Here is a 16,116-nt window from a genome sequence, read left to right on the forward strand (position 1 = left end):
AATCTCCTTCTACTACCCCAAAGAAAAAAGAGCAGGTTTTTACAAGTCCAGGTGATTTTGCTTTTGTGAAATGTCCTTCTTGGTCCTGAGAAATTCACGGGGTACACGCGCTGGGTGAGGCCAGCCTGGCCGAGAGGGGCTTTGCCAGCACTGCTCCACCCCCTCACTTCGCTCCCCCCTCCTCCTCTTCACTCACCCATTCTGGCCATTTTTCGCCCTGTCTGTTCTGCTAGCAGATCCTTAATTCTCATGTTGGCCACGCAAAAGATGCACGCAGGCTTTGCTCTGGTTTTCGCTCTAAGGTGCGCTTCCTGCAACTGATCCATGGACTTAACAGAGCTTTGCACGGCAGGAGTCCCTTTCCATACAGGAATATAAGGAATATATATTTACGTACACCGAGAATGCTGATTCTGCTCTCATTTACCACCTCACCTCCCACTTGAAAGATTAATTTACACATTATTCGGTGAACCCTGGCGAATTACTGTGGGAGGAGGGAATAGCCGTGTCACCATAGCAACGGGATGCCGGGGGCGGGGGGATACACGCTGCTCTCCCATAATCCCCCCTGCCCGAGGCGTCCCTGCGTCCGGCCCCGAGCGGGGCCCACCCGGTACCTGCTGCAGGCGGAGGTGAGAGGCCAGCACGGGCGGCAAGCGCAGGAAGCAGTCCCGGATCCCGCTCAGCACAACCGTCACCGCGGCGGCTCCCGCTGCCCCTCCGCCGGGGTTGCCGCTGCCCCACATGCCGGCGGACGGGCCGCGCCGGGCCGTGACCCGCCGCCCGGCGCCGCTGCGCGCCCGCTCCGCCCTGACAGGAGCCGCCTTCTGCGGGCGGGACGGGATGGGCCTTCCCGGAACTCCCCCGCCGCCCCCGAGACAATGGTATGACCCACTGCCGGCCAATGCGGGCGCGGCCTATGCCCGTCCCTCGCCTCCGATTGGCTTCTCTATCGAAGGATTCATCTCTTTCTGCCTGGTTTAGGACACCGTCGATTTCCGCCTCGGTGGGAGCCAATAAGCGTTCCGCCTATTGTCTGATTGGCTGTTCTCTCGGCAAGCAGCTAGAGCTGCCTGTGCTGGGCGCGGTGGGCGATGGGAAGATGGCGGCTGGCAGCAGCACCGGGGGTAGCGGGTTGGGCGATGCCTGCAGGCACCACGCGCAGCTGGGCGTCTGCGAGTCGCGCGCCAAGTACCGGGAGGGGCGGAAGCCGCGCGCCGTCAAGGTAGGGCCGGGGCCGGGGCCGGGGCCGGGGCCGGGGCCGGTCTTGGGTCTGGGCCTAGGCCTAGGCTTGAGGCCGCATCCGCCCGTGACGGCGGCCGGGCGCTGCTGGCGGGGCCGCGGCGCGGCTCTGCCTCTGCTGAAGCGGGACCCGAGCTGGGGGGCCCCGGAGCGCCTGGGCGGGCGGGGTTGTTGGCTGCGGCTTGTCGGGGGCAGGGCGCTCCCCAGCTGGGCTCCCTGGGCTCCTGCGGCTCCATCTCCGTTATTAGTGCTTGTCCCCGTTCCGGGTGTTTTCCGGTTCTTCCTCTGTCCTTGCTGGTGAGGCGCATCGGGACGTGGGCTCAGGCGAGCTTAGTGCGCTCCCTGTGCGAAACTGTCACATCCTAATTGTTTTTTATTATAAAAAACAACCGGTCAGCGGCGAGGAATTGGCTCATTTGGATTGCAAAGTCAAAGTGGGAACTTGGTTTTATTCCTTGCAGGAGTCTTATTGCGACGTTTCACATCCTTTAGTAGCTAAACTGTCCTGATGGTTGTGTTGTGGTCCCCTTCTGGAGTCGTCATCAGGGGCAGAGCTCTGGTGTGCCCAGAGCGTGCAGCTGCATCGTGCAGTGGAGGCCCTGCTTGTAAGGGTTTGCAGCCGTAAAACGTTACCCTGTTTATGCAAAAAAGCAGATAGTAGATACTGGGAGGCATAGCTGGCATTGAGTCTGGTAAATCTAGTAACTTCCACGTTGTATTTTGTAAGTTAATCACTTAAAAATGCACACAGCACAAGTAGTCTCGTTCTATGCAAAACATAGAAACAAAAATTAAGAGCAGCGCAAGGGAAGTTAAGGAGCTGAATTTTGCTGTTACTGGCTGACGGACAGTTGGGCACACAGTCGGGAACCCAACTGGGTACCCAGTGCCACTGAACAAACTCGGAAGGACTTGCGTGCACCAGGCTGCTCTTGTGATCATACTCTGGTGTCCGACAGCCCCTAGGGAGATGAGGAAGACCATGCGTGATGGGCCTCACCTACTACATAGTAGGAATGTCTCATTACGCCAGCAAAAATGCTGGATTTAGAATCACAGAATCATAGCATAGTTAAGAGTTGGACGGGATCTGAAAGGTCATCTGGGTGGGGACACCGCCCACTAGACCAGGCTGCTCAAAGCCCCATCCCGCCTGGCCTTGAACACTTCCAGGGATGGGGCATCCACAACTTCCCTGGGCAACGTGTTCCAGTGTCTCACCACCCTCACAGTAAAGAATTTCCTCCTAATGTTTAATCTAAATCTATACTCTTTCAGTTTAAAACCATTACCCTTTGTCCTATCTCTACACTCCTTAATAAAGATTCCCTCTCCACAAATTTGCTTTTTGTGTACAGTAAACACAGGGTGTGCTGTAATGGCACCTTTGAGGGCTGGCTTGAGAAAGGAGGCAGGTGGTAAGCTGCTGTCACAAGAACAGTTTATGTGACGGATTTGCAGAGAGCATCTGTTATGGCGGCAGTTTGACAGCTGTTTCCCTGAGTGGTTCCCTCTTTATCCTGCATTTGCTGTTTTTTGAGAAGAATGTGTAGCTCATGCAATCTAAATGTTTGGTTTTGATTTTTTTTTTTTTTTAACAAAATCAGAATTAATTCCCTTTGATCTTATGGTTTAGCTACCTATTGTATGCTGTGAGCTGTCACAGAACTTTCCCTACAGTCTATGTTATGCATCACTTATTACACAAAGCAGAAAAAGAGTAGTTTGTTTTTTTTTTTTTTTTAACCTGCTGAGGGAAGACCTTGCCTCTCAGCATCTTATTTGTATCTGTCTGTCTTAAAAACATACACTGTTTGATCACTGTAGCAAGGAGGCAGCTTTGTGCATGCATGATCTGCCCCAGGGAATTGTGGTACTTCTTTAAATTTTATTTTTCTCCCTCTGTTTTACCTCTGTGGCCTCTCTACCTGTGAACAAGACAGGTTTTACAGTGTTTTTATTTTTGATAGTGCCTCATATTAACTGGTTACTAATCAGTCTTGCAAGGAAATTGGCCAGAAACCTAAAGATTTTACTCAGCAAATGGCGGTACTCTGGCCTGGTGGAGAAGAGTCAACTCTAATTTGTGTTCTACTTTGAGTAAGAAGCTTGAGTTCAGTTCCCGCTCAGTGATGAAGAGGTCCCAGATTAACTGTGCGCTTAAGGCTCCTGCAAGAGTCCAAAGCCAAAATAGAATACAGAGGGATTTGAGTGTTTTAATGTATTCCATTCTTTTTTCTTTTTTCAGGTTTATACTATCAACTTGGAATCTCGTTATTTACTAATACAAGGCGTTCCTGCATTAGGTGTTATGAAGGAATTAGTTGAACAATTTGCATTATACGGTGCCATCGAAGAGTATCATGCTCTAGATGAATATCCAGCAGAGCAATTTACTGAAGTTTATCTTATAAAATTCCAAAAACTGCAATGTGCAAGGTATTGGACAGGGCCGTACCCCCCTCTTGCTGTATTAATCTTTTACACCTTCTTTATTTACAAGCTGTTAAAATTCTAAAGAGTTGAAGTAAAAGCCTGAGTTTTGCCAATACAATTTAATTCCCTTCAGGGTGGCCAAGAAAAAAATGGACGAACGAAGTTTCTTTGGTAGTTTGCTGCACGTGTGCTATGCTCCAGAATTTGAAACAGTCCAAGAAACTAGGGAGAAGTTGCAGGACAGAAGAAAGTATATAGCGAAAGCAACAAATCAAAGAGGTTTGTAAATAAATTTTCTATAGAATCTTGACACCTCACTTCAGTGGTGGGTGGGGTTTTGGTTAAAGTGCCCATTAAAGAAAATGCTCAGTATCTTGCTGTTTTAAAGGTGCATTTGAAGTATGTTTGCAGCAGAATGGAGACGTCTTTCAGTATTCAGAGGGCTGTATCCTTTTCAAAGCAACTTTTCACTTTTGGTTAAGACTAAAACAAAGATGTAAGCTTTAATAATGAAGTATTTCCTTCCCCTTTTGTGTTCTTTTCAAAACTGCAGCAGAATTTTCAAGCACGGGCAGGAAATTTGGGATCATCTTTTCAGCCTTGTTCCATCTTATTCAGGCATGCCCAAAGGGTCAGTTTGTAAGGAAGGTGACTACACCAGAACCTTCAACAAAGAATTTCTGCCGCATACATAGTGGCACTGGAGGAATGCTAAGAATGGACTGGCTTTACAAAGGCTGCTGGGCTGCAGAGTTCCCAGGCAGCACTGAAGGCTGGGCAAGCAGAGAAATAAGCAAATGGTCCAGCACAGACTTCTCCTTTCTTGTGCTTATGTACTTTGATATCATTAGTCATTGCATGAGGATATTTAAAGGGAGTAAAATCACTGATTTTTACCATGAAAATACCTTTTTTTTTTTTTTTTTTTTTTTGTTGCAAGGCAGCCTATCCTTGAAATCATAACTGGAAGTAAGAATCACTCATTTGCAACACTAGAAATGTTTTCATGTTCTCAAAACTGCTGAAGTACTTCTGCTCAGGCATTCCTCACATACCAGCAGAGGGAGCAGGGTGGAAAACTTTAATTTGAAAGGTGCCACTTGGGGAAAAAAGAATCACAGAAAGGTGGCTGGGAATGAAACATGACTGTATTGCTTCTGTAATTGTATTAAATGTTATTTTTTTATGTGTTAGAACTAATAATGACATAAAATAGTGAAGCTACTTTTCTGTTGTTTTAAAGATTGCTTTGTGTTGAAGAAAGTAGAGGGCCCTAAGAAGACCGTCTCAAAGAACTCCGAGCGTGATTGTCCACGGAATGCATCAGGACTGTGTGCAGCCAGTAATTGGGATCCATCCTGCTTTACAAGTTCTCACAGGGTATCCCACACCATAGGGCATCCATCTGGGAATCATTATCAGAGCCTATTGACATTTCCCCACGGTAACAATTGTGCTGAAACTTCAAGGTACTTTGGTCAAAGCACATCCCTAACTCTAAGTGTCCAGATGGGAGGACGCACTCCTCCAACTCCTTTAATGCAGCAAAGAACAGTTCCAATTGATAACGGACTTGATAGGTTTATGCCTCGTACAACTCACCTGCAAGAACGTAAGAGGAAAAGAGAAGAAGGTAACAAGTTTTCCCTCATTGGAACAAGTGCAGATAATACTGAAGTCATTATTGGTCCACAGCTACCAGAAATACCTAAAGTGGATATGGATGATGATTCTTTGAATACGTCAGCTACATTAATTCGAAATAAGCTGAAAGAGGTACGGATTCTGAAAAGTTCTGATATTTTCATTTTCAAACGTATATATTATGTGCTTGTTATCCATAAAACCAGAAACCCTATGAAAACTTAATTCAACATTTATTCAGTATTATCAGTTTGTTTGACACTTAAAGCTAGTGTTCTTACTTCTTAATTCTTTCATAATGCAGAATATTGTAGGCCATTCTACTCCATACCTCTTACATTACATTTCAGAAAGTATAAATGCCACTGCGTGGTCCTAAATGATTTTTAGTAAACTACACTTTTTATCCACGTGGGGAGTCATGACTTTGGAGGTAGTCCTGCCGACTCCAGTGTGGTACTTCTAACTGGTTTCTGATTGAAAGGGAGCGAAAAATAAAGTCAGAGTTGCATGTAATTTTGCTCCAATGCTACTCATGGCATTAAAAGATATACAGAACCACAAATGCTATGCTGAGAAGCATTTCTTAAGCTATATAACCCTTTATGGAGGATATTAATCAATTAACTCCTAATACAACTTTCCATTTAAATCAAGGTATGAAAAGCTTCCTTGACTATGACCAACTAGATTGATTTGAAAGAGCTTACTCCAGTCAAATTGATAAATAAGCACCCTTTACATTAAATAGATTTTTAAAATATTTGTCAAAACACATGTTTTTCCTTTCCTTTCCCTTCCTTTCTCTTCTTAGAATACCTGAGTCTAAAAAGCACACTAAACCATACTTTGAAAACACCTCTAGTAGGGAGAGGGGTGATAAGATATGTAACGCTATCACTTGAGTATCTGAAATCAGTTTGTGTGGTTAAAATACAAAAATGGTACTGCTAACACTTCTGGTTTTTTTCAGTTTCACCTCTTGTGTTCAATGCTATCTTTGGTGTTACATTTTTTTTCCCCTTTTTCTGCAGGAAAACTAAATACAAGTGTGATTATAGTAATACATCCCTCCCAATACTCAGATGTGGGAGATATGGCCTTACTCTAGAACTAGTTTAACAAAGGAGTGGTTACAGTTTACTAAGATTTTTTTTTTTCCCCCCCCAATTTAGGTAGCAGATTCTGTTTCAAGAACATCCGTGGAAAAGCCAGAGAGTAGCTCAGCCAAACCACTTGTAAAGCAGAGAAGAAGAATATAGATACTGCTGGCAGCATCTTCCAACAGTCCTTTTTTTTTATTTTAAAGGATATAGTTTAAAAAAATATATTTTTTTATGTTAAAAATAAAACTTTTTTTTATACTGTATTTCCAAGCAACTCCCTGTTAAAAATTGTATCAATTTGTTTCTTGGAATGAACAAACAGTGTAATATGTTATTGTAGCAGTCTTGTCCTGTGTACCTCATAGTATAACATAACACATTGAAGAACTGTATTTATATAAAGTGAATGAAATAAATTCTATTTATTCAGTAGCTTTTACAGTAAACGAATAGTGAAACTTAGTAATATTTTCAAGTTGCTTCTATTTTTACTATACCATGAAGAGTAGTGAAGAAAAAACCTCTTACAACAGTATTCCACTTGGAGTTACAGTTTACGAGTTTCCCGGAAGGTTTTCTGTTCAAAGGCCATGCTGCTCTGTTTAAAAAAACAAACAAACTAACTTAATTTTCAATAAACTAAAGGTTTTTAATTTAATTGAAAAAGATGCTAAACTGATGTGTGTAAGCAGAGCCTTTCTCTTTGTTTTTAGCTTAGAAAAGGTAAATTCTATCGCATTAATGATGTCATCACTAAGAGACAACGATATTTATATATATAGTTTTATATTATAAGTTTATAACAACTGAAGGGGAAATTCAAATTTTAACTGCTCAGCAGTGCTAATGTGTGACCAAGGAACGCTCTGGCATGGAGGGCAAGAAAGCCCAGCTGCAGAATGAGTTATACTGGCTGGAAGCAGGAATGCCAGAGACTTGGATGACTTAATGTAAAGGAGTGAAATTTCCTTTGGTGACAAGATAAAAACCTGCAGCATTGTGCTGTAACAATCCTAGAGTGGGAGTGCTCAGGGGCCACCTTTGGGCAGCAGAACTGGCACTGGGGAGGATGGCCCCAGCACTGGGCTCAGGTGCCCCTTGCTGACCCTCACAGGACAGGTGCTGGTGGAAGCGTATATAGGGGATCAGCTCGTGGCACATCTTCGCAGACTCCTTGTGGAACCACCTATGGTGGTAGGACTCTATGCAATAAGTTGTTCATTACATTTTTTAAAAATGTATTTAAGTGCAAATGAGTGTTTAATTTATGTCAAGGGGTACAATTAAAATTCCCTAACATAATCTCACTGGGAAATCTAGTAAGTTATGGGGTTTCTTCACGTAAAGCTCATAGCTGAAATTTCTTTATTGCTTTTAGGGCTTGAAAGGACATGTAAATAGAGTTGTCTTTTAACAGTGAAACTAAGACCTAGTAAAAAGGCAACAAGTTTGGTAGGGTACAGAACAGAGGGCACAAATAGTGGAAGCAAGAAACAAGCTCAGTTTTGCATCTCTTGCCATGATTAGCCTGAATTGCATACCTGCTTTATCACTAACGCTGACAAGTCATTTTTCTATGCTGATCAGTGAATGTTAATTCAGTTCAGAACTTTTTAAAACCTTTTCACTGGTGTAAAAAACAGAGTATTTACTTACTTACCTGGGTTTTCCCAAACCCTTAAAAGTCTTTTGGCTTTTAAATGCTGCCAGGAGAAGTCTGGCAATTTGGGAACAGCTGCTTTGCAGCTGATGTGATATCATAGGGCCTGCAATCATGGCTGCAAGACCCTTTCTTCCTGTCCTCCAGCCCAGCAGGTAGGCGAGCTGGCAGAACTGTGGATTTCCAGGAAATGAAAACTTGCTGTGTTCTCAGCAGTCTTACAGAACTTTTCTGTTTCTAGGAATCACTATTCAAAAATCAAAATTTTGTTTTTCCATCTCTATGAAGGCATAATTTTCAGTATTTGAAAATGACATGCAATTGAAATAGAATAATTATTGGATTAGGAAAAAAATTACTCTTTATTGTAGAGCAGAAACACTCTCCACAGTTGAACTTAATGCTGAGGAAATTAGCATGTTGTAAATTACCATCTTCTAAAAAAAAAAAATCTGAATTGAATTAGATGTATAAAATAATAAATAAGAATAAATAAAGCACAGTTAGATATAAGTACAAAACAGCAGTGCCACACTCTGAGATGAAGAACACTCTCAAGGTATTTTCTTTTCAGAAAGTTACCAGCCTCTCTGAAAAGAGGCTATAAGTAAGTGAGGCGATGGCACCGTTGCCAGTGGCACTGAAGAAAGAAAAATAAAAGTTGTTTATCTGAAAGCTCTCCAGGAATCCAATTCAGGAGAACGGTCTCATTTTCTTAATCTCAGAGGGTGCTGACTGAGGATCATTCATTATATTGCTGCCCCAGGACAGACATTGAGTAACAGCGTGTTCTTATATTCTCTGGTACCAGTGTTTGACTGTATAAGGAAATGTTGGTGCAGTGAAAGGTAGATATGAACTCAGCATGCGCATATCCCACAACTGAAGCATTTCTCAGTTGACTTCAGCAGGCCCCATGTAATGGCAATTAATATCATAATATGTACATCTCCTTACCAATAGTACAAGAAATATTTGCATGTTGTTGTTTTTTTTTTAAACTCAAAAGTTGACGTACCTTTAGGTCTGGCAAACATGGTCCAAAGGCTTCTAAGAGAAGATTTTCATCTTTGACTGCTTTTTCAAAGTCCATAAAAGAAAGCTTGCCATCGTGATCATAGTCCTACAAAAGGAACGGAACTCTTCAGCAAGGATGATCACTTTTAGTGACCGTCTTTTTGTTTAACAGACATTTTATACACATGGATTCTATTTTTAGTTTGAGTGTATACAAAAATAATTTTCTTTGGGCCATCAGCCTCTGCTCGGACAAGATCTGTATCATTTGCCTCTACCTAAGACATAAAAGGTGGAGCAAGCTCACCTATCTCATATGGCTTTGTTAACAGAATTCCAGAGAAGGGAAAACTTTTAACATGGGAGAAAGCTGATCTGAGACTTGCACAGACAAATCTCAAGCAGAGCTGCACTGAGATAAATTAAAGGTAGGTGACTTAAAAGTAGGAAAAAATGTTAGGATATATTCTGTATATGTATTTACATCATGGGTGTACCTACACCCTATTCATGAGGCTGGAAATACTTTACCCTAGTGGTTTCTATAGTAGGCATACTTCTGCCCTGTCTTTGTCACATACAGCACCCAGAAGCACATGGTGGAGTACGCTGATGCCAGCCCACTTCTTCTGTACTGCAGAATCTCAGCACAGCAAAGTATTCCTCTGGGGGTGGAAAAAGCATCCTTGTGTTTTTAGTATTTCTGCAATTAGAAAACCTCCTGTTTCTACATGGCAGCTTAAACTACCACCGAAGACTACAATGAGTGTGAGTACTTTAAACCACATAAAGTAAAGGCTTTCAGTGAAGATACATGAGTGGATATGACAAGTGTTCAAGGCACTGGGCCAAATCAAAATTTTTGAAGATCAAGCCACAGAACCATCACAGCTGGTAAACACGGAGGGAGCACTGGTTCCAATGGCCAGAAAAGCAGAGGCAAAGAGCTATGTAGACAGAGAGATTCCTGAACACAAAAGCTGCCACTGGATGCTTATGAGAAACAGAAGTGGCCAGGTGCGCTCTACCTTTTACACTCCTCAGCACAGGGGAGAGCAGGACATGAGCATGTTCACTGCAAATACTTTTAAGTATGAAAATGCTTATTATGGGACTGGATGTATGCTTAGTCACAATGCAATTGTACGTACAGGCAATTGCTCAAAGAGTAGTTTTTCCTTCTTTGAGTGATGGACTCCACAAATGCATTTTTGGATAGGTAATAATTACTTGCTTAGTTATTTGACATGGGCAGCAATCAGCCATATCCTACTCACACAACTGCGCAGCAGCCAAATCAGGTCTGGACATTCTTAAACCAAGTATCAGAGCTTTTTAAATTCTTATGTAACAGGATTATGCACAGGATTAGTTTATATATGTTCTTATGTATATGAAGATTTCATTATGTCTAGAGGATACTGCTTGTGCTTGACTAGCACAGCCCACTTATCAACTGCCCAGACATAAGGGTATTCATTTTGGATGCAGCCTGCAGGGAAGCTAATCATGTAGGTGCTCCAAAGATTAATAAATTACTGAGTCATAGCTTGCTTGCCACGTGAAACTAGACTCAGCACTGTCAAGAACTAAAGGTAAGATGGACCTTTCAGCTGAGGTTGTGCCAAAGGGGTGGGTTTGAGAAATAGAAAACACGAAGTTAAATAAAAGCAGTTTGGACTCAAAACCTGGTTTTAAGTGAAATTTTTGACCACCACCACAGGTGGGGAGATTTTATTTCTTGATTTGATTAAAATGTTGAAACAGTCCCTGGCTGATCTCGATATCCTAGATTAATCATGGTAAGACAAGTTTTACATTGATAACCTTGAGGTTACTATTCTAATAGAATATATACATTCCATAAAGATACTTCACGATCAATTGATAAAACACAAACGTGCTTAATAATAAAGCTACTGCAGATGCCTAACACTGAAATAAATGCAGATTACGCTTTTGAATTTTCCACTTTTTACCGGGCATGCGCACATACACATACTAATTTATACACAAAGTTTATAATGCATTCACATAATAAATTAACAGCTTCATGTGAGGATACTGGACTGGGACTCATTAGATCTGGATTCTATTTCTGGCTTTCCTTTGGAGACCTGTTTATTTCAAGTATGTAACTAACTCTTGTGGCTCAGAATCCTGCTGTAAAGCAGTCACAGTATTTAGTTACCACACAGCAATGTTCTGAGGTTCAGTTAATTAATATCTGAAAGACACTCAAGTATCACAATGAGTAAGTACTTGCCATTTTCTTCAGTGCTATGTCTACCAAGTCCTTAATTCCCTCATCAGGATCTTCTTCTGATGGTTGTTTGAGAAGGCTGTTTTTCAGCATTTGAAACATTTCCTCTCTTGAAATGTATCCATCACCATTCAGGTCGTAAACCTCAAAACAGTCTTTTTGAAAGATAAATGAATTTAAGGTTCATATAAAGTATATCACACACTATTAAAGCTGTCACCTATAGACAAAAAAGGTGACTTGTATGTTGTACAGCATAATTATTGAGCCACATTTACCATATGTAATATTTATATATGAAGTATGTGTCACATTTTGATATGTATACTAGTCAATTATTATCTATTTACCCTTCACAGCTAAAATCTATTTCTGCTCAAATGAATTAGCTTCAGTTCACAGAAACCATAGTAACTTACAGATCTTAACTTGTCTGAAAGTGTCAGTTTAGAATATAAATGAGGTTCTGGTTTAGAAGCCAATTTCCCAAGGCGGGGACCAGCTGTCTATATCAGAAAGGCTTTGCACCTACAAAACACATCCTAGTTATTTCAGAAGCTGAGTTAGAAAAGTAAAGAAAAAAGAAGAAGCAGCTGTACTAGTGTGGAAAAGAGAACTGAAGTATCCCTTAATGCAAAGAGGAAATCTCTGTAACAGAGTATTTTGAGTATCTGCCTAATTTATCTTCTAATTGCTTCTACCTCCCTAGAATCAGAAATATACGACCATACTAAAATTTACTATCCCTCACAAAAGTTATTTAAACAAACAAACAAACAGACAAGACAAAAAAACCCTCTTCAGTTTTGGAACACGAGAGTTTTTTTTCCTGACAAAGACTAAACCTACAGTGGAAAACTATACTGGCACAGAATTATGACATATAACACTGTATATCATTATGCACTAGTACATCCTATTGTGCTTACAGTAGGGCTGCATATTTTATTGCTTGCAGTTGTACTGACATACTGAATTACATCCTGGGCACACATCCTAGTGCTGTGACATCCCAGGTCACCTTCCAGATGAATTTGCATAGTGCATTCGGGATGGCTGATGCTGCAACCTGGGAACTACGGAAACAACTTGCTGTCATTCTCCTTTTTCTATTACACTTTTCCCTACATCCCCTATTTTTTTTTCCTTCCTCCTAAAATTCTAGGCTTCTTGCTATTTTGTCTCCCCTATCTTTCTCCATCCTTACCGTGGAGGTTCTCATGACCATCTTACAGACAGACTCAGTTTTTCCATCGATGCTTCCAGGCTGAAGAACTGCCAGAATTAATGCAACTGCTGCTGTGTCCCCATTGTGCCAGTAAGTGAATACTGGTACAGGTCTTGGTTGGCTTGAGACTGTGTTATTTAGCCAAAACCACCCTTGAGCTACATCTGCTTCTTTCTAATTTTGTGTGTGAATACAAAAACATATATTCTGCCAAAACGGTATACTGTAGAACAAGCTTCAGTTCAAATGCTAGTTTTTGTCAGCAACAACATAAAGTGACAGCTATGATAATGGCAGTTTACACAGAAAAACCTGTCTCAAAGAAGCTATTTCAAAACTCACGTTTCATTGCGTTAAACTATACAGAAGAAAACTCTTCAACTACCAAATACTTTATAAGAGTAACTACTGAATTATAACAAAAGTAACATGTAATGTAATAGTCATGGATTCAATGATTACTACTAAATACTAACATACAGATCAACCTTACATTTAATCCTTTCTTCCAGTGTCCCCCGAAGAAATACTGATAAGCCTTCCACCCATTCCACCACACTGATGCAGCTATCGTTGTCTTTATCAAAAGTGCGGAACACTGGTAAGTGTATTAGATACATTTAAAATGTATATAATAGGGAAACACAAACAAAATAATATTTTCTTAAATTCAATGAAAATATAAACACATCTTTTTTCTAAAAATATTTCTCTGCTTTCATCAAGCTATAATTACCCTTCTTGAATCTTTCTAAGCCGTAACAATGAAGGGGATTTTGCCCCTCAGTTTACTTATCTTCTACTCCAGAATCCTGCTGGGATAAGACATTTTGTTTGAGTCATTGCTTTCCTGACTTAAACAACTATAGAAGTATGCTTCCGTACAGACGTAATCCAAATAAACCAGTATCCCTTACACTAAGGCATACTTGCATGTAGAAGAGGATTTTTATTACTAGGTTTTGTTTCAGAAAATCTTGGAGAAAGTAATCCCAGAAACAATACGTACAAAGAAAAAGAACCTTCTCCTGTCTTTCATGTACCAAGATCTTTTTTTTTCTTCTCCCTTCCCTGAAGAAACTTTCAATCTTGCAGCTTCACTATTCATACAGCTTGTCATATAGTACTTCAAATCCAAGATACAATTCAATGCATCAACTAATCTCTAATTCGTATTTTAGAATGTTAATTAGTAAGTTTGCTATAGGAACACCTTTACATGCAGAACCAAGAGGTCTGGAATTGGAAAACAATAGGCTTCTTTTGCGAACTGAAATCAGGCCCCTTGTATGTAAGTATTAAAAAAATTTTTAAGTATGTATCCATGCGAAGTATTTTCTAAGCCACACTTGACTTTTCGCATAAAATGGCAGTAAGTTCTTATTTTATGGCATTTAAATACCCCTTCTACTAGAGAACAGGAGAAAGTTGTACTAAGGTGTGGCTCTTGGCAGCCTGAGACTGAAAAGAACAGCAGACTCACGCCTCCTTCACATTCTCCTCTAGACACCTGTACGTTAGAGATCATTCATGCAACTTTCACAGCAACTGCAAATGGGGCCCTTGTGTTACGAATCCATGAAACCACTGTATTTTCAAGGGGTTATATGGCTTGTTACACCCATCTCCCTGTACTGTCTGCCTAGTCCCTTCAGCGGTGCTCACAGCACCTCTATTCCAGAAGTCACCTACTCTAACAGAATGCCTTTCTGGGATCTCCAAGCCTGGGGCAGAGCTGTCCACCACCAGCGGTGGCTGCAGCTCCCGGCGAAACCACCGGAGAAAAGAGAGAAGTGGCACCATGCTGCCCTCTTCCTTCACCACACTACAGGGACAGGGACAGAAACCCACAGGACACACTACAACTGCCTCGCTGGCTGGTCTCCCTCATACAAGAGCATGAGCTATCCTGAACTAAAGGAAAACTATTCTGCATAAAGGAAATAAAGATTATTTCAGATATTGGATTTGGGTCTCTTCAGTCAGGAAAAAAGACGGCTGAGGGGGGACCTTATCGACACTTATAAATCCTTAAAGGGTGGGTGTCAGGAGGATGGGGCCAGGCTCTTTTCAGTGGTGCCCGGGGACAGGACAAGAGGTAATGGGCACAAACTTGAGCATAGGAAGTTCCACCTAAACATGAGGAGGAACTTCTTTCCTTTGAGGGTGGCAGAGCACTGGAAGAGGCTGCCCAGAGAGATGGCGGAGTCTCCAACTCTGGAGACATTCAAAACCCGCCTGGATGCGTTCCTGTGCAACCTGCTCTAGGTGAGCCTGCTCTGGCAGGGGGGTTGGACTAGATGATCTCCAGAGGTCCCTTCCAACTCTACCATTCTGTGATTCTGATACCCTTTACTCAGCACCTCCTGAGCATATCTCTTCCTTTGCTGTCCTTACAGAAATGAGATGGCACTACTTTGTCTAGGCATGCTCCTCAGGTCAACAACATATAACTAAAAACCTTACATCTTTTTTAGCCCCACCAGTCTCACCTCTGTCCATGAGCACGTCATCCGTCATGCCAAAGGCGCTGTGCAGCGTGTCTCTGAACACGTTACGGTCGAAGCCGACTGTGGCAAAGCGGTTGTTGGAGTCAGCCACCAGCGTGTTGAAGAGCTTGATCAGGCATTCCACTTCGTTTTTATTAACTGCCCAGTTGAAACACAAGTGAACATATTTTATAACTTAACTTGGTAAAAATATGTGACAGGCACAGGGAAGAGACAGGGCCCAGACCTCCCAAGCATTAACCGTTAAACAGACGCCCCCACAGCCCTCCGCCCCCCACCCGCCGTTCCTGAGGGAGTGGTGGGAAGGGCCCCCCTTGGCGGTGGGTGCTGAACAGAGCCACGGGGCGGCCACAGGGACAGCAGGGGCGGTCGGCAGCCCCGAACGCCCCTCCGGTGGCGGCGGCAGGGCCGCCGCAGCCCCGGGCCGGGGGAAGGACTCACAGTGCCTGGCGGATCGGCCCAGCGAGTCCACCAGCTGCTGCAGCCTCCTCCGGCTCATGGCGGCGGCCAGCCCGCTTCCCCCCCGCCGCCGCCGCCGCCGCCGTGGCAACGCGGGCGGGCCCGGCTGGCCGTGCCGCTTGGCGACACCGGCGGCTCGTACGTAAATACACACATACAGGCACAACAAAGGGAATTTTTATCATACGTTAAAAAAAAGAGCAGTTGTAGAAAAGAAAATAACTGAACGTCAAACTTCTAAAGATGTTTCTGGAAAGAAGAGCTAAAAATTAAATACTACATACAATACTCTTTGTTCATCAGCTGTCAGAAGACAAAAATCTATTAAAATAGTTTTAGTCCCATTTTGCTTGTTTTCTGCTTTGTCACATTGCTGAAACACAGGTTTTGGTGCCGCTCCCCCTCCCCCCCCCCCGGGGCCGGGGCCTGGACCTGGACCTGCACGAACCGGGAAAACGAGGGGCTGTGACCAGACTTTCCGCTTCCCTCAGGAAAAAAGAGGGTGCAAGAGGAGTTGCAACGTATTTGTTAATGTATTGAAAACAGAA

The 16,116-nt window shown here is 42.6% G+C and overlaps 3 protein-coding genes across 5 annotated transcripts in view; 1 reads left to right on the forward strand and 2 right to left on the reverse strand.

Annotated features, from left to right (window-relative positions):
- The window catches only part of PEX1 (peroxisomal biogenesis factor 1), a 26,885-nt gene extending 26,004 nt beyond the window's left edge, over positions 1-881 (reverse strand). Inside the window, exon 1 of the mRNA XM_074574671.1 lies at positions 621-881. Within this exon, the coding sequence (XP_074430772.1) occupies positions 621-749 (129 nt within the window). The 5' untranslated portion in view covers positions 750-881. The remainder of the gene's footprint in view (positions 1-620) is intronic.
- On the forward strand, positions 794-6,863 carry RBM48 (RNA binding motif protein 48). Its single transcript, XM_074574672.1, has 5 exons — positions 794-1,228; positions 3,494-3,684; positions 3,815-3,960; positions 4,925-5,457; positions 6,501-6,863. The coding sequence occupies exons 1-5, from the start codon at positions 890-892 to the stop codon at positions 6,585-6,587; spliced, it is 1,296 nt and encodes a 431-aa protein (XP_074430773.1). The 5' UTR covers positions 794-889; the 3' UTR covers positions 6,588-6,863.
- Positions 6,835-15,743, reverse strand: CLXN (calaxin). 3 transcript variants are annotated; one of them, XM_074574677.1, is made up of 6 exons: positions 15,551-15,743; positions 15,092-15,247; positions 13,093-13,197; positions 11,375-11,526; positions 9,110-9,214; positions 6,835-7,029 (listed from the first exon to the last, which is right to left on the reverse strand). In XM_074574677.1, exons 1-6 carry the CDS (start codon positions 15,606-15,608, stop codon positions 6,979-6,981), a joined length of 627 nt encoding a protein of 208 aa, XP_074430778.1. In that variant the 5' UTR covers positions 15,609-15,743; the 3' UTR covers positions 6,835-6,978. The 3 variants fall into 3 exon arrangements, with proteins under 3 accessions (XP_074430778.1, XP_074430776.1, XP_074430777.1); XM_074574675.1 differs by lacking the exon at positions 13,093-13,197 and having other exon boundaries at positions 15,551-15,725; XM_074574676.1 differs by lacking the exon at positions 6,835-7,029 and having other exon boundaries at positions 8,899-9,214.
- Between the last annotated feature and the right edge of the window lie 373 nt (positions 15,744-16,116).

The sequence above is a fragment of the Larus michahellis genome, chromosome 2 (assembly GCF_964199755.1).
Source record: "Larus michahellis chromosome 2, bLarMic1.1, whole genome shotgun sequence".
In the NCBI taxonomy this organism is placed as follows: domain Eukaryota; kingdom Metazoa; phylum Chordata; class Aves; order Charadriiformes; family Laridae; genus Larus; species Larus michahellis.

Coding starts and splice junctions, on each gene's coding strand:
- CLXN (XM_074574676.1), bottom strand. CDS start 15,608: ATGAGCCGGAGGAGGCTGCAGCAGCTGGTGGACTCGCTGGGCCGATCC. Junction 15,248..15,550: donor GGGCCGATCCGCCAGGCACT/GTGAGTCCTTCC, acceptor TCAACTGGGCAG/TTAATAAAAACGAAGTGGAA. Junction 9,215..11,374: donor ACATAGCACTGAAGAAAATG/GCAAGTACTTAC, acceptor TTCCTTTTGTAG/GACTATGATCACGATGGCAA.
- RBM48 (XM_074574672.1), top strand. CDS start 890: ATGACCCACTGCCGGCCAATGCGGGCGCGGCCTATGCCCGTCCCTCGC. Junction 3,685..3,814: donor CAAAAACTGCAATGTGCAAG/GTATTGGACAGG, acceptor AATTCCCTTCAG/GGTGGCCAAGAAAAAAATGG. Junction 5,458..6,500: donor TTCGAAATAAGCTGAAAGAG/GTACGGATTCTG, acceptor CCCCCAATTTAG/GTAGCAGATTCTGTTTCAAG.